The following is a 26,725-nucleotide window of genomic DNA, read 5'->3' as shown; positions in this document are numbered from 1 at the left end:
CAGATTGATGGTCATGGTATCCTGGCAGTGGGGTTTGTTTACTGATCCCTATTAGCCTGTGCTGGCCGTGGTCTGCAAATATTTAGTGGTTAAATTGGCTAAATTCTGTGTCACACTGACGAGGCCTAATAGCTGAAATGGTTTTCCTTTTACAACACTGTGCGAGATTCCACTGAAGGGGAACGCTTGCCCAGTGCGTGTGCCTCAGACACTGTCACAAGACAGGCATATGAGAGCAAAGGCCATGAGAATTACAGGTTAACTCTAATTACTGTATTGTGTCACTGTGTACCCTGATATTAACATCTGACAGAGTTTGTGCAACAGACTGTTTCCCAATCAGCTCTTAAGTCATTGTTTAATAGCAAGCAAGGGGAAAATACAGCTGTTGTAGCTTTTTCCATCTTGAACACATCTTTCGTCAGTTAGTCCAGAACGCTGCAGCCAGAGTCCTCACAAGAACTAGAAGGTTTGACCATATCAGCCCAGTTTTATCAAACCTGCACTGGTTGCCAGTTCAATTCCACATTGAGTACAAAAGTCTTTAACTGACATATAAAGATCTAAACGACCTGAATGAACTTCTCTTTTATTATGAACCATCACGCCTACTAAGATCACAAGGCGCTGGCTTACTATTAGTACCTACAATTAATAAAGTTACATTGGGGGGGTGGAGCCTTCTCATGCAAAGCCCCCCCAGCTTTGAAATTATCTTCCAGTCAGTGTTCGGGACTCAGACACAGCCAGTCCAGGCTAAAAACCCAGCTGAGCCTTTAGTAATTAGTTTTCCTGTTAGATAAAAGGTGCAGATCTGGGGTTCGTGGTCATGGTGTATTATGGTAAACTGGGAGTGCTGGTGCCATCTCCCCGCTGCCTCATGCACTCACTCAGGTTTGTTGACAGGGGAGTGGAGGGGCGCTGACATCTCAGGGAGCCTCATGTCTCTGTTACCTTCTGGCTCTCCCTCTTAGTGAGGCTGTAATATCTAGACCTGACGGAGTCTCTGCTGCTCTGTTAACACTGTAATCTGTGATCCGTCACTCTTTACAGAACCGACTCTCTGTGTGTTTCTTTTTCTTTGCCGAGTTGAACAGCTGCCCATCCTCGATGTACAACGCTGTGCAAACCTCAAATGCATGAACTGACCCTTCTGATGATACTGCTGCTGCTGCTGCTGCTGCTGCTGCTGCTGCTGCTGCACAGACTCAAGCCATCTAATTATAACCATTGCTTCACCTGCTTTTCCCCCGTTTCGGAATTTTAATAATACCAATCATTTTTTATATAGTATATTATATTTGGGGGTGACATGGTGGCGCAGTGGGTAGCGCTGTCGCCTCACAGCAAGACTGACCTGGGTTCGATTCCCGGCCGGGTGACCAGGGTCATTTCTGTGTAGAGTTTGCCTGTTCTCCCCGTGTCTGCGTGGGTTTCCTCTGGGTACTCCGGGTTCTTCCCACAGTCCGAAAACATGCAGTCAGACCAATTGGACATGCTAAAATTGTCCCTAGGTGTGACTGTGTATGTCTGTCTGCCCTGCGATGGACTGGTGACCTGTCCAGGGTGTGTCCTGCCTTCCGCCCAATGACAGCTGGGATAGGCTCCAGCACCCCACTGTGACCCAGAAGGATAAGCGGTTTAGATGATGTATGTATGTATTATATTTGGCAGTCGCTCTTATCCAGAGCGACTTACAATTTTGATCATTTCACACAGGTAGACGAAAGTAGTGTTAGGAGTCTTGCCCAAGGACTCTTACACAGTCTATACAGTCTACAGTGTAGAAGGCAGAGGTGTTAAACACTACACTATACCAGCCACAGTAATAGTTTATACTAACGCTGTTTGCTATCCAGTGTCGACCAGAGGAGGATGGGTTCCCCTTTTGAGTCTTGGTTTCTTCCTCCTGCTCTTAGGGAGTTATCCACTGGCGACGCTCATGGGGGCTCAGACCCGGATTTTTCTGTAAAGCTGCTTTGTGACAAGGCCTGTTGTGAAAAGCGCCATATAAATAAAGTTTGACTTGACTTGAACACTCATAACTTTGCTGTTGACATTAGGCCTCTGTCTGAGGGACAGAAACAGAAATGCAGTTAGCTTCTCAATGAGAGGTTTTACTGAACTGGGAAAATCTGCTTTTAGCCACAGAGCACCAGCGAGCTGGACTTCACTGCAGGAGTCTCTAAAACTCACTCACTGGTGTCACAAAGTCACTTTAAACTTTCAGTCTCTAGCCACCTTCAGACAGCCTGTAACTGTTTTAGTTTAGTTTTCCTATTCCTTTCTCCTTTTAATCATTATTATTATTATTATTATTATTATTATTATTATTATTATTATTATTATTGTTGTTGTTAATGTATTTTATTTTTTATATTTTATTGCAACTGTGTTATTTGGGGGCAGCATGGTGGGTTCGATTCCCGGCCGGGTGACCAGGGTCATTTCTGTGTGGAGTTTGCCTGTTCTCCCCGTGTCTGCGTGGGTTTCCTCTGGGTGCTCCGGTTTCCTCCCACAGTCCAAAGACATGCAGTGAGGCTGATTGGACATGCTAAAATTGCCCCTAGGTGTGAGTGTGAATGTGTATGTCTGTCTGTCTGTCTGCCCTGCGATGGACTGGCAACCTGTCCGGGGTGTATCCTGCCTTCCGCCCAATGACAGCGGGGATAGGCTCCAGCACCCCACCGCGACCCAGAAGGATAAGCTAGTTTAGATGATGTATGTATGTATGATTTGATATTAATTCTTTTACTGTTCTATTCTAGTACATATTGTAGTTTTCTTATTGCTTACTATCTAAGTTGGTTCTTTTACTTCATTTTAATGTGTTTTCATTTTATATTTTATTGATATTTTATGCCTGTTTTCTGTTTGAGCCTTTTTATGTATTTATTTATTGTTTTGTAAATCTTGTCTTGCTGATTTTTATTTGTTTTAGTTGGTAAATTTCATTTCAGCTTTTTTAATCGCTCTGTAATTTGCTCAGCTGCACTGTAAATGATGGCATTCGCTATATTAAAGAACCCTTGAAGAACCATCTTTTTGAAGAGTGTAGAACTCATGGTTCTAAATAAAACCATTTCCTTTACTAAAGAACCCTTGAAGAATCACCTTAAGAGTGTAGAACTCATGGTTCTAAATAGAACCATTGCCTTTACTAAAGAACCCTTAAAGAACCATCTTTTTGAAGAGTGTAGAACTCATGGTTCTAAATAGAACCATTGTATTTATTAAAGAAGCTTTGAAGAACCATTTTCTGAAGAGTGTAGAACTCATGGTTTTAAATAGAACCATTGTCTTTACTAAAGAACCTTTGAAGAACCATTTTCTGAAGAGTGTAGAACTCATGGTTCTAAATAGAACCATTGTATTTACTAAAGAACCTTTGAAGAACCATTTTCTGAAGAGTGTAGATCTCATGGTTCTAAATAGAACCATTGTATTTACTAAAGAACCCTTGAAGAACCATTTTTTGAAGAGTGTAGAACTCATAGTTCTAAATAGAAATATTCCCTTTACTAAAGAACCTTTGAAGAACCATCTTTTTTTAAGAATGTAGAACTCATGGTTCTGAATAGAACTATCTGCTTCACTAAAGAACCATTAGAGCCTTTTTTGTTAAGATTGTAGATCTCATAGTTATAAGCAGAACCATTCCCTTCACTAAAGAACCCTTGAAGAACCATCTTTTTATAGAGCGTAGAACTCATGGTTCTAAATAGAACCATTGCCTTTACCAAAGAACCCTTATTTGTTAACAGTGTAGATCTCATGGTTCTAAGCAGAACGATTCCCTTCACTAAAGAACGCTTGAAGAACCATCTTTTTATAGAGCGTAGAACTCATGGTTCTAAATAGAACCACTGCCTTTACCAAAGAACCCTTAGAACCTTATTTGTTAAGAGTGTAGATCTCATGGTTCTAAGCAGAACCATTCCTTTTACTTAAGAACCCTTGAAGAGCCATGTTTTTGGAGACAGTAGAGCCCATGGATCTGGAGTAGATATTCCAGTTGTACAGGTGTATGTCCAGCAGATGGCGCGCTCTATGCGGCTCTTTGTGACTGTAATGTACGCCAGTGCAGCAGGTGGCGCTGCAGTCTTGTCCGGCCCGGTGGCTGCACACGCCTGCAGTGTTTACAGTGTGGGTCAGAGAGAGTGTGGTCAGCAGATGAAGAGTCCGGTTAGAACAGCTGCTGATGAAACTGAAATATTTCAGTCTGGAGCTTTTCAAGATCAGAGCGGGATGAACAGCCAGACTCTTCATGATGTTCCTCACAGTTTCCAGACCAGGTTCTTCTCCATGTGTCGCTTACAGGCGCTTCAGTGGGAGGTTAGTGCTCCAGCTGCTCTGACTTAAAGGGCAACTCCACCGATTAGTCAAAGTTCTGCCTAATTAAACGCTTAAAATGTGTACAAAGTCACTTCAGAGCGGGAAACTTACCGAGTCAGAATTTCAGAGTTGTTCACAGTGGTGGTGATAGGAACCAGACGTCCACCTCTAAAAGCTCTTAAATTATTACATGAAATGGTTGTGAATTCACTGCCTGATGTGTGAGACACTGTTTTACCTGTGTTTTGTGAGAAAGTTTTGGTCAAATCCATTCATTTTAACCCATTCATGGTGGAGGGATACATCCAGGGCGTTGTGAGGCAAAGTAGTCCCCCAAAACCTTATTATTTCAGATTTTCAACTATTTTACCCATCATCAACATTCCGTATAAACTCAGAAGACTCGTGAAGGTTCACTGGTGGTTCTGGATAGTAAATAAAATGTCTATATCTGTGTTGTAGTCATGGCGACCCCTGGTTCCCATCACCACCACTGTAAAGACATCAGAACCATTTCACACCAAACCACTCTGAATCACTCTGTTTACATCTCACACACTGAATTGTGTAGAAAATTTGAAAAATCAGTGGAGTTTCCCTTTAACCCGTTCCGAAAAATGGGGCTACAAGATACACACTTCAAAAAGCTATTTCTTTAAGGGTTCTTTAGTAAAGGGAATGGTTCTTATAGAACCATTTCATGTTTAAATGGTTATTGATGGAGAACGGGTTCTGTATAGGACCAAAAAGGGTTCTGCTATTGTTTCAAGCTTGACGTTGTAGTAGTCCTTTTTGGTGCTATAGAGAACCTCAAAAAGGTTTTATACAGAACCACATACAGTAGAGGTGGTCAATATCAGACCCTTTATCAGAATCAGTATCTTTTATTCACCCAGTACCAGGTGTACAAGGAGATTCCCTTGGTGCAGGTGTCAACTTATAGAAAATATAATATAATATATAAAGATATAAGATATAGACGTAAAATCGAAAGATAAAATATGGCAATGTAATATCATGATACCTGATATCATGATACCATGAAAGGGAGTTTTTTATGATACACGACATGTTATGACAGACAAAGCAAGGCAGCGTAATACTATCAAAAACTATGAATCCAGTTCCTTGTATTCAGCGTTTCACGCACTGCGCTGCACTACATCCAGTTAAACAGGACAAATTCTGCTCTCTTTTAATCAAACATGCAGCTGAGAAGTGATCATGAGTATTGATGATATCCATGACATGCTCAGAAGAGCATAATAACAATAGTGTCATATTGCCCAGCTCTAATATACAATAAGTTCCCCATCAATCTGAAGAACCGTTGCCTTTACTGAAGAACCCTTGAAGAACCATCATTTTTAAGTGTGTTCTATACATGTTGATGTTACAAAACTTATATACACACATACATATCGCTGTTGTCAGAACGAAACCTCATATCTCCAAAATGGTAACTTTACAGGAGAAGGAAAAACCTACTCTACTTTTAATGTAAGTCAATGGAACCAGAGTTTTGGTCATTTCTTTTATTCTATATATCATTAAATTTACACACAATGTAATGGGAAACAGGCATTTTCAAATTATGACAAAAATGGAGATACGAGGTTTTGTTCCGACAGCAGCAATATATAATATCTAAATATAACAATAAATATATATATATTATTTATTTATTTCATTACTTTAGTAACTTTAAAAGTGAAATTATACTTTATTGGCACATAATTTTGCTTGTTTCAAACATATTGCAGCGTAGACGGTTGCACCACCTAGTGCTAATGTAAAACGTGCATCCAGATGCCCCATTTCCGCCTCTTGTCCCTAAAAATGTCCATGTTTCAACCCTAAAATGTGTTTTCAGTCCTTAGAAGCTGAGCTGAAGGCCTCTGAGTCTCCATCAGAGATCATTTTGGACATTTTAAAGAAGGTAAGGGTCTCTCACAGGTGGTAGAAGCTCCGTTAGCTCAGCCAAATCCATTCTAAACAAAAAAAGTCAATTTAAAGAGAAAATTTCTGCGTAGTTAAGTGGTTGAGATGTAAACAGAGTGGTTCAGAGTGGTTTGGTGTGAAATGGTTCAGATGTCTTTACAGTGGCGGTGATAGGAACCAGAGATCCGAAGTGTTAATGCCTTTAAAAGCTCCCTCACAGAAACATATTATATGAAATGGTGATTAAAATGTTGCCTGAGACATTGTTTTGTGATCGTTTATGATGGAGAAGGTTTTGTCCTAAAATCTTTAAAATTCCTTTCATGGTGGAGGGATACATGCAGTTTGCTGTAAGGCAAAATAGTCCCTAAAGAAAAACATTACATTTAAAAAGTCTGTCAGTTTCTCTACAGTTAACTATTTCACATCAAACCACTCTGAATGACTTTGTTTACATCAGTGATTGTATTTTGTAGAAACTTTGAAAAGTTGGTGGAATTCTCCTTTAACTCAATACTGTACATAACTGATTTTCGTGTTCAAATCTAGTCTAATCTAGTCTGTTATTATTTTATTGTTAACTGTGAATAAAATGATGAAAATGACCCGTAAAAAAAACAAACAACAGGGCACAGTTGATCCAAGATGATCACTTTTAGACCAATCAGAACAAGTGGCATTTTTCCGTATCATTTCTGGACATTAATAAGTCCTAAACATTCCTTTTACAGACGTGTCTTCACTCCATCTGTCGCAAAAACCCTCCGTCAGTGAAATACAGGCGGCTGTTCCTCTCAGAGCTGATAAAAAGAGTGAGTCTCTCCTGCTTCGTCCATCAGAGCTAAAACAGTTACATAATAAAGAGACTGAAAATAAATCCAGACGATGTTTCAGCTGAATTGCTCTGTCGTCTGTTGCAGTACGAGCTGACCGCTGCAGAGCCACTGGATGAGCTGTATGAGGCGCTGGCCGAGGTTATTGGTGCTGAGGAGAAGCCAGTCTGTTATAAAACATATTTACTGGTAACGTATCAGCACAGCAACTCATTCCTTCACAATTTTCAGATCTAGATGCTGAAGAATAAGATTTGTATGATGGCCTATTCTAAATGTTTTTATTTCTCCTTCTACATTTCTAGCAGCTGTGTGTCAGTGTTGATGTAGTATCTCAAAATATTGACTTAATATCTCAAAATAGTGACTTAGCATCTCAAAATAGTGACTTACATTCTCAAACTATTGATTAGTATCTTAAATTAATTACTAATATTCTTGAAATATTGACTTAGTATCTCAGAATAGTGAATTAGTATCTCAGAGAAGTGACTTAGTATCTCAAAATAGTGACATATTCTTGAAATATTGACTTAGTATCTCAAAATAGTGACTTAGTATCTCAGAAAAGTGACTTAGTATCTCAAAATAGTGACTTATATTCTTGAAATATTGACTTAGTATCTCAAAATAGTGACTTAGTATCTCAAAATAGTGACATATATTCTTAAAATATTGACGTAGTATCTCAAAATAGTGACTTACATTTTCAAACTATTGACTTAGTGTCTTAAAATAATTACTAATATTCTCAAAATATTGACTTGATATATGACTTACATTCTCAATTTTTAGACATCTTCAGCAGTTTACGTGAACTGACACTATGATGACACCCTGATCCAGGGCTGTTTCTGACACTTAAGCGACAATAAAGATTTGAACTCTTGTCAGCCTTCAGGGGAGCCAGTGAGTCTAGAAGAGAATGTAGCGCTCATCTCGGAGGGCACCACAGGGCTGGTCACCTGGGAAGCTGCTCTCTACCTTTCCGAATGGGCACTGGAAAACCCACACATCTTCACTGGCAGGTACTGTACAACAGTGGTCACCAACTGTCCTCCTGGAGCTGCATCTAACCTGCCGCCCCCTTAAAGGGAAATTATGACGAAGGTCGAGTTGGATTGAGGAAAAAAAAGCACAAATTCCAATCTGGCTGTTCTGAGTCGCATTGCCGCATATCGGATGCGTATCGGATTTACAGACATACATACATACATCATCTAAACCGCTTATCCTTCTGGGTCGCGGTGGGGTGCTGGAGCCTATCCCAGCTGTCATTGGGCGGAAGGCAGGATGCACCCTGGACAGGTTGCCAGTCCATCACAGGGCAGACAGACAGACATACACAATCACACACACACACTCACACCTAGGGGCAATTTTAGCATGTCCAATTAGCTTAACTGCATGTCTTTTGGACTGTGGGAGGAAACCGGAGTACCCGGAGGAAACCCACGCAGACACGGGGAGAACATGCAAACTCCACACAAGAACGGATTTGAGTACCACATATGGAAGCGTCTCAAATTGGAAGTGAAAATGTCAGATTCAGTGTTTGTTGCTGTTCACACTGACACACAGACGCACATCTGTGTCACATATGAAGAAAAAGATCCGATTTGGGCCACTTTTACCTGCTGTGTGAACAAAGCCTAAATTACAGCTGTTTTGTTCATTCCTGCCCTGGTGTTGTCTGAAATAGCTGCTGTTGTAGGGATTAGTCAGCACATTTGGATATTTGAATAGTCATGAAAGTTTATAAAAAATCAAATACTAATTTAGGAGTTTTGAATATGCAAATGAGCTCATCTAACATTATATACTCCCATAAGAACTTTGAGATGTCTGAACTCTGTGCTCTGTAGAGCATCTTACATTTTGGTCAGAGTTTCTTGTCCATTTATTCCAAAGAAGGAGGCACAGAAAGACTACTGCAGCCAGCTAAAGGCTCAGCGAATAAACAGCTCAGGGTCTCTGCTGTCAGGTAGCAGGTAGTGCAAACTGTAGCTATAGCAGGCAGGCAAAGCACTCGCAAACATCAAGCTCAATCTCACTTTACTCGTTTATAATTAACAGAATTAAACTTTCAGCGTCATTTTGTGAATTTATCAGATTTGGTATCCAATAACTACCTCCTCACAAACTCACTGTGTTCCAGCTAAAAGGTACGAGGTGAAACACAGTGTGGCTAAGCTTTAGTTAAGGCGATGTCCAGCTTGTAGCATTAGAAGAACCCTTTTCGGTGCTATAAAGAACCATGAGCAGCGCATTCTCCATCAATCTAAAGACCCATTTTAACCCATGGTTCTAAATAGAGCCATTCCCTTTACTAAAGAGCCCTCAAGGAACTCATCTTTTTTAAGTGTGTAGTATAATAAAACAGATTCTGGTACATTTTTCTTTCATCAGGGTGCAAACAGTGCAAAATGGACCCCATTAAAGGTACAACAGTAGTTTTCAGGTCCAATTGTGCACCTTAAATACGTTTTTCCAGGTGAAAAGTTAATATTTATACCTTTTCATAATTTTAATACAGAACAATAAAATAAAAGCCTGGAGACGAGACGGGGTGTGTGGAGTCAATACAGCTTAGAACATATCATTTCAGTGGATTATGGTTCAGTTATGTTCCCTGACTAAAGGTACTGAGATGGACCCTTGAGGGTCCCACCCCAGTGACAAGAGGGGGACTGACCCAGAGACAGTTTACTACCTTAGCCCTCTGCAGGTGGTCTGAGTGGGTTGAAAGAAGCTTATTTTTACTAGTTTTTTACAGACTAGATCTAGTGTTTGTCAGTAAACCAAAAGCAGCAGAATTTGGACTCACGATGCTAATCTGTGCAGGTGTGCGTTGTCTTTACCTCCTGGTTGTTCACCCTCAGGACTGTGCTGGAGTTAGGCAGTGGAGCGGGGCTCACTGGTATAGTAGTGTGTCGGGCTTGCAAGCCCACCAAGTATGTCTTCAGCGACGTCCATGAAAGCGTGCTCCAGAGACTCAGGAACAATGTCCAGCACAACGGCCTGACTGAGCAGGACGTCTCGGGCGTATCAGCCTGTGTGGAGGAGCTGGACTGGGAAAATGTGAGAGAGGAACAGCTACGAAGGATCGGAGCGGACACGGTCATAGCAGCAGGTAAAGCAGAACCGGCACTGTGTTTTTCTGATGCTTATTGTTGAACAAAAATGTCATATTGGGATTCCACTGCTAAACATCAAAGTCGTGATAGAGTGAAAACACACTTTGTTTATTTCTTAACAATTTTTTAAACTCTTATAATTCCTGCCCAGTTTGCATTAGTTTCACAGTAATTGTGAATGATGAGTAATTCATTGTAGGTAGTAAACAGTTCATAATAGATACTGAATAATTCATAATACTGAATAATTTGTAGTAGATACTGAATATTTTATAATATATACTGAATATTTCATAGTAGATACTGAATAATTCATAATAGATCTGGTAAATTCATAGTAAATACTGAATATTTCATAATAGATCCTGAATAATTCATCATAGATCCAGAATAATTCATATTAGATACTTCATAATTCATACTAGATAAAGAACAATTCATAATAGATCCTGAATAATTCATAATACTAAATAATTCGTAGTAGATTCTGAATAATCCATAATAGATCTGGAATAATTCATATTAGATCATGAACAATTCATAATATATCCCGAGTAAATCATAATAGATATGGAATAATTCATGGTAGTTACTGTATAACCAGCTTCAAGATCAATAATGTAACACAGCAAGCCTGCATTATTTTATACAGTGCATATTTACATTTGTTGAATCATATGAATGCTATGACTCTTCAAATCGCCTGAGGAACACTCATCATAGACTGTCTCTGATTGGTCAATATTCACAGCTCACAGTTTGGGGATTTGCATATTGCAGCCCTATTAAACAGGTCAGTACAGCAATATAAAAAAAATTATACACTGGCCAGCCTTATCTCAGTGATAGTTAAACATTATCATTTTAATCCAATAACAACTAAACTAAATATAAAATATACTAATAATAATCCTGATTGGTCCAAAGTGATTACATCTTCTACATTTCATCTTTGAACATCTAATAGTGTCCATCAAATGTAATTTTCATATTTTTATTCACAGTCAAATGTAAATTTTCTGTGTTTTGTTTAAAAGTCAGTGATCAAATGACTAGAGCGAATGTAAAAACATAGCCTAGTCTCAACATACGGACCATTTGAGTTGATTTAGTGTTGTAATCATGTTTGACTCAGACGTGGTTTATGATCCTGATATAATCGGCTGTCTGGTGAAACTGCTGGTGAAGCTTCTTAACTGCAAGACTGAGGAGAAACCTCCTGACGTTTATGTAGCCTCAACCATACGCAACCCAAGAACATACGACAGCTTCAAGGATGAACTGGGTGAGTTTAATGTCAGTATATTACTGCATCCGTTCCAACACCAATAATGATCTAATAACATAGTAATAATAACAGGCATTCTTCAAAATAGTCAGTGAACAAAAATGTAAAACCTTATTTTCTCTTACACAGAAGAGGCTGGATTGAAACATGTCGTCGCTACACATCCTGTCACGCACATCTTCCCATACACCCGAGTCTCATCCATAGAAATGATCAAGATACACTGTTGACCAAACGGTCAGAATCTCTTATTGTAATAAAGTGCTTATTTACATCGTATTTACATGGAAAATGTGCTTTTTGCTCTTGTATTCAAGTCTTATCCACTGGAATTGCTGGAATGCCGATGACCCAAAAGAGGGACATTTAGACATGTAGTATTTTTATACCCTGTACAAATCCCTGACCAAATCCCTGACCAAAGCCCTCCACTTGTGGCGAGTCCAATAACCTATCACAGCTGTTCTGCTGCGGGTCAGTCACAGTGTTCCTTGAGTAGAGGCAGGACGTTGTGGTCCCAGTTGTCATCCCAACGCTGCTGCCCGCTCTCTCTGAGGTTCTGTCTGAAGAGGCTCAGTTTACCCTGCTCGTTCGGGAAGTCTGAGAACAGCATCTGGAGAAAGATGGAAAACGTGGATTAGAAGTACCTTCGCATGGGCATTTACGTTTATGGGGTGAGATGGAATCTAGTCAAAACACTTCTTAATTTCTATTTCATTTTTATTAATATTATTATTATAGCGTGCATTCTTTTCAGTAGACTCGCTTTCAGTTCCTCAAAGAATCTGCAGACACACCTCCAAAGTTGGTTTAGCATTTTCTGACGTAATGAAACACATTCAGTGGTGTTAAAGGGCAACTCCACCGATTTTGCAACACTACTCAGATCATTCAACGGTTTAGATGTAAACAAAGTCATTCAGAGTGGTTTGGTGTGAAATGCACCTTTCTAGAAAAATGTACTGAGTCAGAATTGTTCAACATTGCAGTACTAGGAACCAGACATCACCATTTTATCTGCTATCCAAAATGACCAGTGAACTCACTTGTGTCTTACAAGTTTTTATATGTCACGCTGATGATGGTAAAATAGTGCTAAATAAAATAAATATGTTTTCTTTGGATGCTGTTTTTTCCTTACAAGGCCCTGCATGTACCTCTCTGCCCTGCACGCCTTTTGTGTTGTTTGGGTTGGTGGCATTGCGTCGCACGGTCAGCAAAACTCAGAGTTTATGTGAGTAACATTATTCATCAGAGGAGCTATGATAGATCACAGCTGCACCTCGCTGGTTAACTGTCCACAGTGGTGGTGAACTGCGCTGTACCGGGATGCAGAAATAAATGGAGGAAATACGGTACAGTGCGTTTTTTCAGTTGCCGTTACAAATACCAGAAATCCTGAAGTTGTGGCTAACTGTTTTGAAGCTACACACAAATACCAAGTCGAACAACTTTATATATAAAATGGAAAAATGCAAAATCAGATTTCTTCAAATGTGGCTGCTAAAGAAAACTGCAGATCCCTCTGTTGTATTTTCCACCACAGAAACTGGAATCAAGGTAAGAAATGTTTGTAAGTGAAATAAATTAGCCGTGGTCAGCCACCGTGCATATATCACTCTTAGCCGTTAGCCTACAGACCGTCTAATGTGGGCCACGCTATAAAATAACTATCTGCCCCACTGGTGAGCAGAGTAGCAAGTAGTTTGTTGTTGACACCACCAATTTCCATTCGCCCTGGGTTGTTCTGCTTTGGCGCCGGCAGGTTAAGTCTCCCTCTGTCTGTCTCTCTCTCAGTCTCTCTCTCTGCTGCAGCTCCTTTGTGTATTCTGGTTCAAACTGAATTGGCTCTACTAGATTTTGGAATCAGACCTCCATAAAGTCCTCCTCATACTCTGCAATCTTCCAAAATAAGTAAGAAGACTGTAAAAATAAACTGTAAACAAAAGCTGTGTTGAATGGCTGTAGCTACAGACTAGTAACAACAAAAGCACATTAGCTCGCGCACTGATCTCGGTTGAGAATACGGTTTTGAGAGGAAACAGAAATAATCCTGGAGTAATAATTTATCCTAAAAATACGTTTTAGGCCAAAACTTTTAACAAAACTATCACAATGTCTCAGTGTCAATGCATCAAGCAAAGCATTCATATCCATTTTGTGTAATAACTTAATGGGATGCAGCTTTTAGAGCCATTAAATGCTTTAGACGTCTGGTTCCTTGTACTATAACGGTGAACAATTCTCTGTAAATTTCTCTGGAAAGGCGCATTTCACACCGAACCACTCTGAATGGTTTTGTTTACATCTAAACCACTGAATGATTGAGTAATTTAGCAAAATTAGTGAAGTCCCCCTTTAAGGTCTGGATTCTGGGCTGGTCAGTCCATTTTTTCAGATCTGAAGCAGCTTGATTTTCTCCTCTCTCTCAAAGATGAAAGCTTTTTATCTGTTGGGGGACAGTTTGGTGGTCTACCAGGTCTGGCGCTGTTGTTAGGAGTCCCATTTAGGCCTGTCACAATTATTACATAATCATAATCATAATTATTTAGACTGATTAATCGATTTCCGTAGTCATTAGATTTCTGCAACAAGCTGAATGAACTGGGTGTTGGGTTGAGGCAAATACACGCAAATTAAAGAAAGCAGTAAATGCATTCTGTAGGACATCACTGGACTTTTGAAAAATGTTTGCAAGCTATGTAGCTAATTCTGATGTTTTAGCAGGTACGCTGGCAGAATGAGGTTTTTCATGCTTTGCTGGACTCAATTCTGTGAAACTGTAGACGACAGTGTAGTGTATCATTTCAATAGTACAACCACTGCTAGCCACTGTATCTGGAGCTGAGAAGCAAAATAGGTAATCAGCCAATTTGGCCATTTTAGGCTTGTATTTTAATAGATGCAAACAATGAACAAGACCATTTAATTGTTAAACACAATTATTTATATTACAGTTAATCGTCAGCTAAAATGTTATGATCATAACAGCTCTAGTCCCTTTTTTCAGTTTTGGAAACTCCTGTTTTTTTGACTTTTGACTTCCTTCCTCCTTGTGCAAGTAGATTATCTTATATCTAACGTCCTCACAAATACCTCCTGAATAATGAATAACCTGTACTTATTGGCTTATTTTGACTGGAAATCAAATAGAGGGCGGCTTCTCGTTACATAAAAACAATTACAGAACCCAAAGGTAGAACTCAGCTGTTATATCGGCCGATACTGATGACCAGCGGTATTAAGAGGATCACTGAAAATACTGCTGATAAATGCCAATTAGCGCACTGAACGTTTATTTTATGTATTTTTGATAAGTTATTTATTTGTAAATTAAGACAAAACAAGCGGTTAGGACTTATGGTGCTGTAGCTAAAGCTAGTGATTTGGGACACAGCCCAGCCACTGTAACCTGCCACCACTGGATTCCAAAGGTTAACGTGATGGTGCCATCTGGTGTTCAAACAATGCAACAGCATTAAGTGGCATTATTAACATAATCTCCACCACGAAGGGTCACATCTCCACTATGCACATCGTCATACTTTTCCAAGGCGATTCATGATGTCATGGTGCATCGTTACACCACTAATAAGTCTCATAAAACCCTGTTCAGCCATTATGTGTGAAAACAGCTGGAAAATACTTGTGAAATATTAAATAAAACCAAAACAGGGAAGATAATGTGAATTTTAAGGATTAAAAGCCCACAGCCTGCCAGACAAGCTGATGTTGCGCCTGTTATCTGCAGACCACTGGTGCAGACCCTCAGGTTCCTCACCTTCAGCTGCAGAGAGAGCTCTGATGAGTCCTTGAAGATCAGCCCGTTCTCCTCATGTTTCACCAGCTCGTCCAGACTTTAAATAAAAAACATAACAGGCCTGAAGGCTCACATCCTAAACCTCATAGCTGAACGTGAGCGTGAAGGAGGAGACCTTCAGACTCACCACTGGAAGTCTATGGCACAGACAGGCAGGCAGCAGCCAAACATGTCCACCACCTTCATCGGAAGATCGAGACCACTCGAGGACGTGTGCAGACAGACTCCAAGATCAGCAGAACCTGTTAACAAGACACAGTTATCAGGAACACCACACAGAGTGCAGAGATTCAGGCAGTGTGATGTGAGCAGTATAACAGCACAACAGCGGTACTTAATTAACGATTTGTGTTTTTTATTTATATTTACAGACACAGAGTATATTAATCGTTCATTAACTTGTTGTTTCCAAAATACTACAGTATAAATCATCTGAAAATACCTTTTAATGTCTAGTTTATAATATTAAAGTCGACTAAACACACACACACACACACACACACACACGCACACACACAAACGGTTATATACAGAAGTTTGTACACCCCCGATCAAATTGCATGTTGTTTATTTTTTAAGTGAAAAGATGTTAATATCAACACATCCTCTACATGGATCAAACTTACATATGACATTTTTAAAAGTGCACTGGTTCTATTTATTTTAACATATTGGGAAAAAATAAATAAAACCCAAAATATAAAATGTGCCAAAACTTTTGCACAGGCTACATAAAGACTTAAATAATATAAACTACACATTAAAAGGTATTTTAGATCATTTCATCACTATTTTAAGAGCTTTGGAAACATCAACAAGCTAATAAATGATGAAAAATATACAGTATTTTTCCCCCTTTTATTGCCTTCTGACAATTTTTATTATCTTCTTGAGATTTGATCGCCAGTTTTACAATGCAAAGCATTCTGAATTATTCATTCCAGAATAAATAATAAATTTTATCAGGACTTCATTCTTGGTGTTCATCAGTCTGGACAGACTAACATTATTTTTCTTTTCTTTTTTTAATTCTTATTTTTTTTAAATGCATGAAGCTGCATTTTAGAATCATTTTATTTATTTAGGTATTTATTTATTAATCATACTGTTAAATACAGTTATTTTAAACTCGTGTATTTTATTTTGTGTGAAGGTGTAGCGTTTGAACTCCTACCCAATAAAACTGGATAATCCTCTGCTTCCAGCCACGGAGTGCAGATCTGAACATGTTTCAAATCCTTGGAGTCGATTATCCTCTTATAATGCTCCTTCAGAGGACCTTTACCTGCAGACAGAGGGGACTTTTAAAAATGAGCCTGTCAAAGAAAGACACTTTCCTACTTCATGATGAATTTTAGTATTTGTACCTGTGATAACGCACAGCAGTGACGGGAGATTCCTCTCTGCTTCTACGAACGCTTCATAATCTGTAGAAAGAGGAAAAGTACAGGGAGGTCATTCAAAGCTTTTTAACATTTTTAGGAATTATGTTGTGCTACAAAGATGGTGGACTAATTAGACAGACTTTACTATTTCTTAAAAATATATAATGTAATAAGTTTTCACCTTCAAGTGCCTTTAAAAGAACAGAGAAGTCCTCGTCCTCTGTTGGGGGAAACAAAGACATTTTACAAAAACACATATTTACGTTAACTACAGTGTTTATTATCTTATGATCGATACCAGCGGTCTGTGAGTCGTGTATGCAGACAATTTGGTGCAATATGGTTTACAAACTGAACACAACTCCTACATGTTTACATATTTTAAAGAAAAATACTACAGAACCCAAACCCTGTAGTTAGCTACAGCAGTCAATCCTATTCAATTATGTAAATATACACCGATCAGGCCTAACATTCTGACCACCTCCTTGTTTCTACGCTCATTGTCCATTTTATCAGCTCCACTTACTGTATAGGTGCACTTTGTAGTTCTACAGTTACAGACTGTAGTCCATCTGTTTCTCTGCATCCTTTGTTAGCCCCCTTTTACCCTGTTCTTCAGTGGTCAGGACCCCCATGGACCCTCACAGAGCAGGTACTATTTGGGTGGTGGGTCATTCTCAGCACTGCAGTAACACTGACGTGGTGGTGGTGTGTTAGTGTGTGTTGTGCTGGTCTGTGTGGATCAGACACAGCAGTGCTGCTGGAGTTTTTAAACACCTCACTGTCACTGCTGGACTGAGAATAGTCCACCAACCAAAAATATCCAGCCAACAGTGTCCTGTGGGCAGCGTCCTGTGTCCACTGATGAAGGACTAGAGGATGACCAACACAAACTGTGCAGCAGCAGATGAGCTATCGTCTCTGACTTTACATCTACAAGGTGGACTGACAAGGTAGGGGTGTCTAATAGAGTGGACAGTGAGTGGACACAGTGTTTAAAAACTCCAGCAGCACTGCTGTGTCTGATCCACTCATACCAGCACAACACACACTAACACACCACCACCACGTCAGTGCTGAGAATGATCCACCACCATTTAGTATATGACAGGCTGTGCCAGCTGAAAAAAAATTCAAACTGCTGGTCTTTAGTGCACTTCCTACATAGCAGTATGGCAATACTGACCGGTCCAGCTGGTGCTGCTGAGGAGAAGCGCAGGTCGTCCAGCGACCGCGGTCACTCCTCCTGTTTTAGTGTTGCGCTCTGTAAACGCGGTCAGCTCTGCATTCTGCTTGCTGTTCTCAGGACTGCAGAAACAATAAAAATAAGATATGATCAGATTTAGAGAGAAAGCTTTATTTACTATTTATATCATATGAAAGACTTTAACTGTCACAATTACTTGATTATAACTCACCAAGCCCTGAATTGTGGGTAAACACTGGCCAGTCTATAGAAAAGCTCATGCTGAAGCTTCAGAGGTGTTTCCCTAAATATTGAAGGCGGCTTGTCATATAAAGTTGTTGCCCTGGGGAGAAAAATAGGACACTGTATTAACAGCTTTATAAAACAGGGCAGAACAGCTGGCCAATATATTATTTACCGATAAATCAAAACATCGAATTATTATGATAACCTGGCACCGTATTTATGCTCACCCCCACAACATACACAGAAGAAAAACTGGAGTTTAAAAAAATGACTGAAAGCTACAGAGAAAACAAGCCTCCTAACAACCACCTGGAAGACCTGGTTGACACCAAAACTGCCCCCATCAGATAAACAGCACTTAACGCTTTCATCTCTGAGAGAGAGGAGAAAATCAAGCTGATCAGATCTGAAAACATCCACAGGTGTTTCTGTCCATCCTTCCACTGTGAGAAGACGACTCAGCGCTGTGGGTCTGAAAGGATGTGTAGCTGTCAAGAAGAACCTCACTGAGAAAAGGAGACGGACACATCAAACAAAGAAGCTGAACGATGGACTGACCACCCCAGAGTCCAGACCTCAACACCACTGAATGTGTTTGATTACTTCAGAAAATGATCAACCAGCTTCTAAGACTGAACTTTGGAGGCGTGTCTGCAGATTCTTTGAGGAACTGAAAGAGAGTCTCCTGAAAAGAATGGAAGCTGGAATAAAGGTGAAGAGAGACTCACTGAACACTCAGACAGCTGAGATTAGATTTAGTTTTTGATACTTCTAAGCAATTTCCTGTTAAACGTGTCCATAGATTTGTTTCCCAATGCTGAAAAATGAATAACTTCTACTTAATGGCCTTTTTAATGTAAATTAAATAAATAAAAGAATGGTCTCTGACTTTTGCTCAGTACTATATAGTCATGTTCTGATGCTGCACAGTGAAAATGTCAGCTTTTCTGTTTGAGCAGAAAACAAATGAATCACAGGATTACAGTTTGCAGCAGATTTTACACTTTTAATTTCACTTAATATAATTAATCTAATTAGTCATTTCAACAATCATTCCAGTGATCTATATATAGCCTAGAGAATTAGAGGCAGGCCAGCATGAGCAGCCAGCCAGCTCTTTAGAGTTTTAACTGGTCTTATGGTCACTGCACCTCAGTATGGACATTAATGTGAACTTTTTTCTTTTTTTGTTTAAAAAAAAGAATTAAAATGATCAGATATTGGTGACAAAGTATTAATTATCGTCTCAGACATTTTATAGATTCTGTATTGGTGCATCTTTATTATAGAGCAGATCATTTTGGTACTGGAATAGAGGCTTTTGTGTTGATTTGAGCAAGAAAATGTCCACTTAGTGACCATACACCGATCAGGCATAACATTATGACCACCTCCTTGTTTCTACACTCATTGTCCATTTTATCAGCTCCACTTACTATATAGGTGCACTTTGTAGTTCTACAGTTACAGACTGTAGTCCATCTGTTTCTCTGATACTTTGTTAGCCCCCTTTTACCCTGTTCTTCAGTGGTCAGGACCCCCATGGACCCTCACAGAGCAGGTACTATTTGGGTGGTGGATCATTCTCAGCACTGCAGTAACACTGACGTGGTGGTGGTGTGTTAGTGTATGTTGTGCTGGTACGAGTGGATCAGACAGCAGTGCAGCTGGAGTTTTTAAACACTGTGTCCACTCACTGTCCACTCTATTAGACACTCCTACTTTGTCAGTCCACCTTGTAGATGTAAAGTCAGAGACGATAGCTCATCTGCTGCTGCACAGTTTGTGTTGGTCATCCTCTAGTCCTTCATCAGTGGACACAGGACGCTGCCCACAGGACGCTGCTGGCTGGATATTTTTGGTTGGTGGACTATTCTCAGTCCAGCAGTGACACTGAGGTGTTTAAAAGCTCCAGCAGCACTGCTGTGTCTGATCCACTCAGACCCGCACAACACACACTAACACACCACCACCACGTCAGTGTTACTGCAGTGCTGAGAATGATCCACCACCCAAATAGTACCTGCTCTGTGAGGGTCCATGGGGGTCCTGACCACTGAAGAACAGGGTAAAAGGGGGCTAACAAAGTATCAGAGAAACAGATGGACTACAGTCTGTAACTGTAGAACTACAAAGTGCACCTATATAGTAAGTGGAGCTGATAAAATGGACAATGAGCGTAGAAACAAGGAGGTGGTCATAATGTTATGCCTGATCGGTGTATGTTTACCTTAAAAGCAGCACTTACCTAATGTTCCAGTTCTTCTGAAGGTCGTGTCTCATGGCATTGGTGACACACAGATTATAATCAGAGAAACGTCCAAAAAACTTCTCATACCTGCCAAAATAAAAAAATAGCAGAGATATTGTTACTTGTAATAAATAATCCACAAATCCGAATCCTAAAGCAGGGGTGCCCAGCTCTTCTCCTGGTGATCTCCTGCCCTGGAGAGTTCAGATTTAACCATAATCTGAAACACCAGATCCACCTTCTCCACACCTTAAGGAGCAGCTGAATATTAGAACCAGCTAAGTCGCCCAGAGTGGCTGAAGTCCAGATCAGGACTGGGAACCTGTTTCCCAGCTAAAGTTGTAAATGCCCAGTAGGGAAAGGAGACAATATAAAATTAGGCATGGACCTTCTCCCAAAATGCACCACTATTTACTTGCCATGTCAAAAATCAGAGCCGGTTTATGAGGAGCCTGGCCACTTCCTATTTCCCCCATTATATCAAAAACAGGACTGCAAAACAGCAGAGGGCGCATGAATGGGAGCAAATGGAGCTCAACGGCTAAAAATGAAAAGTTAAAATAGTTTCTAATCACTGAACCAGAACTTTCCTTTAATTTTAGAAAGTAGAAGGATGGATTTCACTAAAAAAGCAAAGAAAACTCGCCTGTATGTTTCCTTTTTTCTACAGCAAACGGGTTTTGGGCAGCAGAATGTTAAAATTACTGCCACTGAGTGCTGATTGGTTGGCGAGCGGAGCAGCTCATTGGCTGTTCGCGCTCACAGACATCATGGAGGTACAGGAGGTGCTGTTTTAAACTCCTATAACTCAAGTTTAAAAGCTCTTAAAAAATATAACAGCAGTGTTAAAATGTTTTATGCTGTTCTCTGTTCAGGAAATTAATGTATACTTTTACATTAAAAATGCTTAAGCATTTATTAACTATGATTTTGCTCAAACGCTCCATCTTAACCTTTTCATTTTGGACTCGGGGCCCCGCCTTCCTGGCGGCTCTCGCGGCCAGCATCGGGGCCCGGTGGACAGACGCACGCCACATAGACTTACAATGTCAATTCAATTAACAGGAGAGTTAGCTTGCTTGAAGCGTGTATGTATCAGTATTCATATTTTGAGTCCTTAGTGACCTCATCATTTAGAGGACCCAGTGATACTCTGGGGTAAAATGTACACAGAACAAAACATATTAGGTTTCAAACATCTTTGTTAACCACAGGAGTGCGACTGTGGTGATTTCCAAAAGCGCCATTCATCTTTTCCATTGAGAAAAACAGCACAGACTGCTTAGAGTTCCTTATTTGGGTGTGATGCCCAGTCTACCGAACGAGGCATCACCTCAGAGGTCTATGGCAATTCAAAAGGTTTTCAACACAACCAGCAGATGGTGTACATCTGAATTTTCACTCCTCATAGTGCAGCGTTTTGAGATCGGATCCATTCCTACCTTTATACTGTAGTGAGTGCTCCCCTTAACCTTCCCTTTACCAACTGGGGTGTCTTGTTTTAAGCACCGCAGCCGTCACAGTACGACCGGCTTGCCAACTACTTTGGCTGTTCTTACCATTTTGCCACCTTAACGATGAGGTGCTTCTCTCCAAGAGTGAGCGCCATGACGGAGTATCCATAATTGTGCCAGTCTATCACAAACTGAGCTCCACACATTCGACTCGCCAGCCACGTTACTGCAATACCTGGCAACCCGGGAGGATTCTAATTGAAAAGAGAAACACAGAAATGCTTATTATCGCACCTCAGGTAAACCTTTAGAAACATAAACAATAGTTCTACTTACGATTTAAGCTCAGTACCTGCATTAGAATATAAGCCTGATCTTCCATCTTCAGTAAGACATAAAGAAGCTGCAGAGCCTGGAAAATCACCTTGGAGGCATATCTGAAGATTTTAGGTCCCACTGAAAGACAAAGAGCAGGTTGAACAGAGCACAGAAACCACCTGTGTTCAGGCACGGAGACAAACTCAAGCGTGCATTACCTTGAATCCCCTTGAGTTCGGAAATGGGAATGATGTCTATTCGGTCGTCTTCAAGGACGTCTTGATGAGGTTTAGTACCTACAAGAGCAATAATGCATGTAAAGCAGTCAAACAAAAATGACTGTTGCTCTCTGTGTCCATTACCATAATAATGATGTTGATTTGGTCATGATTCACGCCAAATAAGACCACTGAACTGATAAGCGTGCACATTAATAACGCCAGATTACCTAACCTGAGTCTTAAAAAAGGTGGTTCTTCAAGGGTTCCTTAGTAAAGAAATGGTTCTCTATAAAATCATGGACACTCAAAGAAGCCTTTGCATGATTAAAGGGTTCTTTGCATGGTGAGAGGGTGCTGTGGTAATGTGCTGTAGATTGTCCTATATAGAACCTTTCTGAAAAGGGCTCTACATGGCACCAAAAAGGGTTATTCTATAGTAACAGGTTTGATATCAAACCAATAGCAGAACCCTTTTTGGTGCTCCAGAACCTTTCTGAAAAGAGTTCTATATAGCACCAAAAAGGGTTCTTCTACTGTAACAAGCTTGACCTTGTGACAGTAGCAGAACCCTTTTTGGTGCTAAACAGAACGCTTTTCAGAAAGGTTCTATACAGAACCATCTACAGCACATTCTGCATCCATCTTAAGAACACTTTCACAATTCAAAGAACCATTTAATCATGCAAAGGGTTCTTTGAGTGTCCATGGTTCCATAGAGAACCATTTTCTTTACTAAGGAACCCTTGAAGGACCACCTTTTTTTTTTAAGTGTGTACTAAAGTGAGTACTTTTCACAAATATGACTTAGTATTTCATACTTATAACTTACTTTCTCATATTTATGACTTACTATCTCAGAAAATGATCTCATTATTATGAATCAGTAGGTAATTATGAGATAAGTCATAATTCTCAGACAGAATCTCATTATGAGACAGCAAGTCATGACAATGAGATGCTAAGTCACAATTATGAGATACTAAGTCATAATTATGGAAAACTTTCTCATTATTATGACTTCCTAAAAGACTATATACATTTCTCCAGTGATGGAAACCATAGATTACGCTATATTTAACAGTGTAAATATTCATTTTAATCAACAAACACAATATCTGTGTTTATGTATATATATAAAAACACACTTGTGCTTGTAATCTCATCTAATTCAGAAATGAGAAACTATCAGGTCAAAACAAATGCAGTACTACAGAACCACTGTCCTCTATTAATTGCTTTGGCCACGTTGCATATAAATACGTCATGCCAGCTGAACTGATGTGCATAAAATTAAAGGCAAACTCCACCACTTTTTCAAAAAAGTCTACATAATTAAGTGGTTGAGATGTAAACAGAGTCATTCAGAGTGGTTTGGTGTGAAATGCTAAGTTCTAGAGAAACGTATAGAGCCAGAACTGTTCACAGTGGTGGTGATAGGAACCAGACGTCCACCTCTGCCTGATGCCTGTGACATTGTTTTACGATAGTTTTGTGATTGTTTTGGCTTGCAGTGCATTTTAATCCATTTATTTTAATCCAGTCAAGGCGGAGGGGTTCATGCAGGGCGTCGTGAGGCAAAATAGTCCCTATAAAAACTCAGAAGACGGGTGTAGCTTCACAGGCTCTTTTGGATATTAAGTAAAATGTCCCTATTCGTTGTTGCAGACATGGTGACCCCTGGTTCCCATCACCACTGGAAAGAAACCCGAGTCCCTACAATCAGCCCTTTCACACCAAACCACTCTGAATGGCTGTTTACATCTCAGCCACTGAATTAGTCTGAATTTTGGAAATACTGGTGGAACTCCCCTTTAAGGCAGATGCTGCTGCTGTCCGTCATGCTTCAGCTGCTTTGGTCACACCGCACGCGGTGCAGCCCACCAAACTGACGCGCGTGCGGTGCGGGATCAGCTCCTTACCGAGGAAGCCGATGAGCGTGACGTTGTATCCGTGTCGGCTGAGGGACAGCGCGTGGTACTGCATGCGCGGACTGCGCCCCAGGTCTCCCAGCACGAGCACGCAGGCGTTCTGCAGCGCCGACTCGTCGCGCGCCTTCAGGCTCCGCGCCAGCACGAAGATGAAGGCGACCACCCCGACGGGCAGCAACGCCCACGGCAGACTGAGCCCGGCCAGCAGCCCCAGCAGCACCAGGGACACCGTCACCAGCACCACTGCAGCGTTAGCGTCCGCCATGGTGGCTCTGCAGCGCGCACGTGACGCACTCTGACGGGGAGGAGGATTTAAAGGAGCCGCGCACCTTTACGGCGGCGCGCTAATGCTAATGCTAATGCTATTCACTGATTATTACATATCTCATAACTTATTACGACTTACTAACAGTTATCTCATAATAACGACTTACTATTTCATAATAACGAGTTACTGTCTCATAATTATGACTTACTTTCTCATAGTTATGACTTAATATTTCACAATTGTGACTTACTTTCTCATATTTATGACAATATTTCATAACTATGGCTTACTTCCTCATATTTATGACCTAATATTTCATAATTATGGCTTACTATTTCAGAATTTTGACTTACTTTCTCATGCTTATGACTTAATATTTCACAATTTTGAATTATGTCTCATAATTATGACTTACTTTCTCATATTTCTGACAATATTTCATAACTATGGCTTACTTCCTCATACTTATGACCTAATATTTCATAATTATAGCTTACTATTTCAGAATTTTTACTTACTTTCTCATACTTATGACTTAATATTTCACAATTTTGACTTACTTTCTCATATTTATGGCTTACTTTCTCATGAATATGACTCACTATTTCAGAATTATGACTTACTTTCTCATATTTATGACTTACTTCCTCATGTCTTCCTATTTCATAATTATGACTTACCGTCTCATACTTATAACTTACTTTCCTTATATTTATGACTTACTTTCTCATATTTATGACTTACTATCTTAGAAAATGATCTCATTATTTTGAGATAGTAATGTTGAGATAGCAAGTCACAATAATGAAACACCAGGTCATAATTATGAGATACTAAGTTATAATTATGGAAAACTTTCTCATTATTATGACTTACTAAAAGACTACTTTTCCAGTGACAGAAACAGGCGTCCATACATAAATCTATATTTAATAGTGGAAATATTTATTCTAATTAACAAGTGCAGTAATTGTTTAACCAATTTTTCTGTAAAATGAACATCTGTACTTTTTACCTTGTACATGCTTTATAATGTGTCCTTTCAGTGCTTAGCTGTGCTGCACACTGCACAGTATTTATTTATTTATTTATTTATTTATTTATTTATTTACTACTTACGCACTTACAAACAACGTACAATCAATAATGGCTGAACAGTGTACAATTACACAAACCACCCACAGTCAGTAAATTCTTGTATTTTCTTGTATCTTGTATTTTCTAAACAGCATCTAATCACACCACTTTTCCAGCATAGACAGATTAATAGATTGATAGGAAGACAGATCAGCTCATCTTTGTTTTCTTTCTTTATATTATAGCTGGTTAGATCCATATAAATAAGGCATACTCGATACCGTTTAACACCAGGTAGGCCTCGTGATACACGCAGCCGATCAAAATCACAAGCAGACCAATCAAAACGGCCCTCCTTGCCTGGATATTTTGATATTTTCCTGCTGAAACGAATTTTAACTCATCTGCTGATTTAAAAGCCTTTTCTGAGCTGCAGTGTGTTTGTTAGCGCAAAACACTAAAGTGTAGTTACAGAACCAGGGGCATCACCGCATCACAGTCCAGTTCCCAGTGATCCAGTTTGTTCAGTTACACCTCTTAAAGGGAAACTTCACCAATTTTTAAAACGTTCTGCGTAATTAAGTGGTTAAGATGTAAACAGTGTCGTTCAGAGTGGTTTGGTGTGAAATGCTTAGTTCTAGAGAGACTTACAGAGTCAGAATTGTTCACAGTGGTGGTGATAGGAACCAGACATCCACCTCTAAAAGCTCCCTCACAGAAAGTTTCTACATGAAATGATGACAGAACATTGCCTGAGATGTTGTTTTTTGAGACGGTTTTGGACTAAAACATTTTTAAAATCTATGCCTGGTGGAGGGCTTCATGCAGGGCAGTGTGAGGCAAAATAGCCCCCATAGAAAACTTTTCCCAGCATCAACATTCCATAGACTCGTGTAGGTTTACTGGTGGTTTTGGATAGTAAATAAAATGGCTATATTTGTGTTGTAGTCATGGCGACCCCTGGTTCCTATCACCAGCACTGTAAAGAAAACTGAACTCTGAAATGAAATTTCTTTTGAAATCACCATTTCACA

General features: G+C 39.9%; 2 protein-coding genes across 3 annotated transcripts; one reads left to right on the top strand and one right to left on the bottom strand.

Annotated features, from left to right (window-relative positions):
- Positions 1 to 4,113: 4,113 nt before the first annotated feature.
- eef2kmt (eukaryotic elongation factor 2 lysine methyltransferase) lies at positions 4,114 to 11,796 on the top strand. Its single transcript, XM_036590248.1, has 8 exons — positions 4,114 to 4,335; positions 6,209 to 6,274; positions 7,008 to 7,088; positions 7,197 to 7,298; positions 8,004 to 8,137; positions 9,992 to 10,242; positions 11,382 to 11,531; positions 11,664 to 11,796. The coding sequence occupies exons 1-8, from the start codon at positions 4,174 to 4,176 to the stop codon at positions 11,762 to 11,764; spliced, it is 1,047 nt and encodes a 348-aa protein (XP_036446141.1). The 5' UTR covers positions 4,114 to 4,173; the 3' UTR covers positions 11,765 to 11,796.
- On the bottom strand, positions 11,516 to 26,182 carry alg1 (ALG1 chitobiosyldiphosphodolichol beta-mannosyltransferase). Of its 2 annotated transcripts, none has more exons than XM_036590247.1 (13): positions 26,164 to 26,182; positions 22,416 to 22,493; positions 22,232 to 22,335; positions 21,985 to 22,133; positions 20,423 to 20,512; positions 18,161 to 18,271; positions 17,929 to 18,050; positions 16,921 to 16,959; positions 16,722 to 16,781; positions 16,529 to 16,639; positions 15,482 to 15,596; positions 15,316 to 15,391; positions 11,516 to 12,147 (listed from the first exon to the last, which is right to left on the bottom strand). In XM_036590247.1, the coding sequence occupies exons 3-13, from the start codon at positions 22,259 to 22,261 to the stop codon at positions 12,010 to 12,012; spliced, it is 1,041 nt and encodes a 346-aa protein (XP_036446140.1). In that variant the 5' UTR covers positions 22,262 to 22,335; positions 22,416 to 22,493; positions 26,164 to 26,182; the 3' UTR covers positions 11,516 to 12,009. The 2 variants fall into 2 exon arrangements, with proteins under 2 accessions (XP_036446140.1, XP_036446139.1); XM_036590246.1 differs by lacking the exon at positions 26,164 to 26,182 and adding an exon at positions 24,338 to 24,614.
- Positions 26,183 to 26,725: the final 543 nt, after the last annotated feature.

The sequence above is a fragment of the Colossoma macropomum genome, unplaced genomic scaffold (assembly GCF_904425465.1).
Source record: "Colossoma macropomum unplaced genomic scaffold, Colossoma_macropomum, whole genome shotgun sequence".
Lineage (NCBI taxonomy): Eukaryota > Metazoa > Chordata > Actinopteri > Characiformes > Serrasalmidae > Colossoma > Colossoma macropomum.
This window is presented reverse-complemented; position numbering and strand designations above follow the sequence as displayed.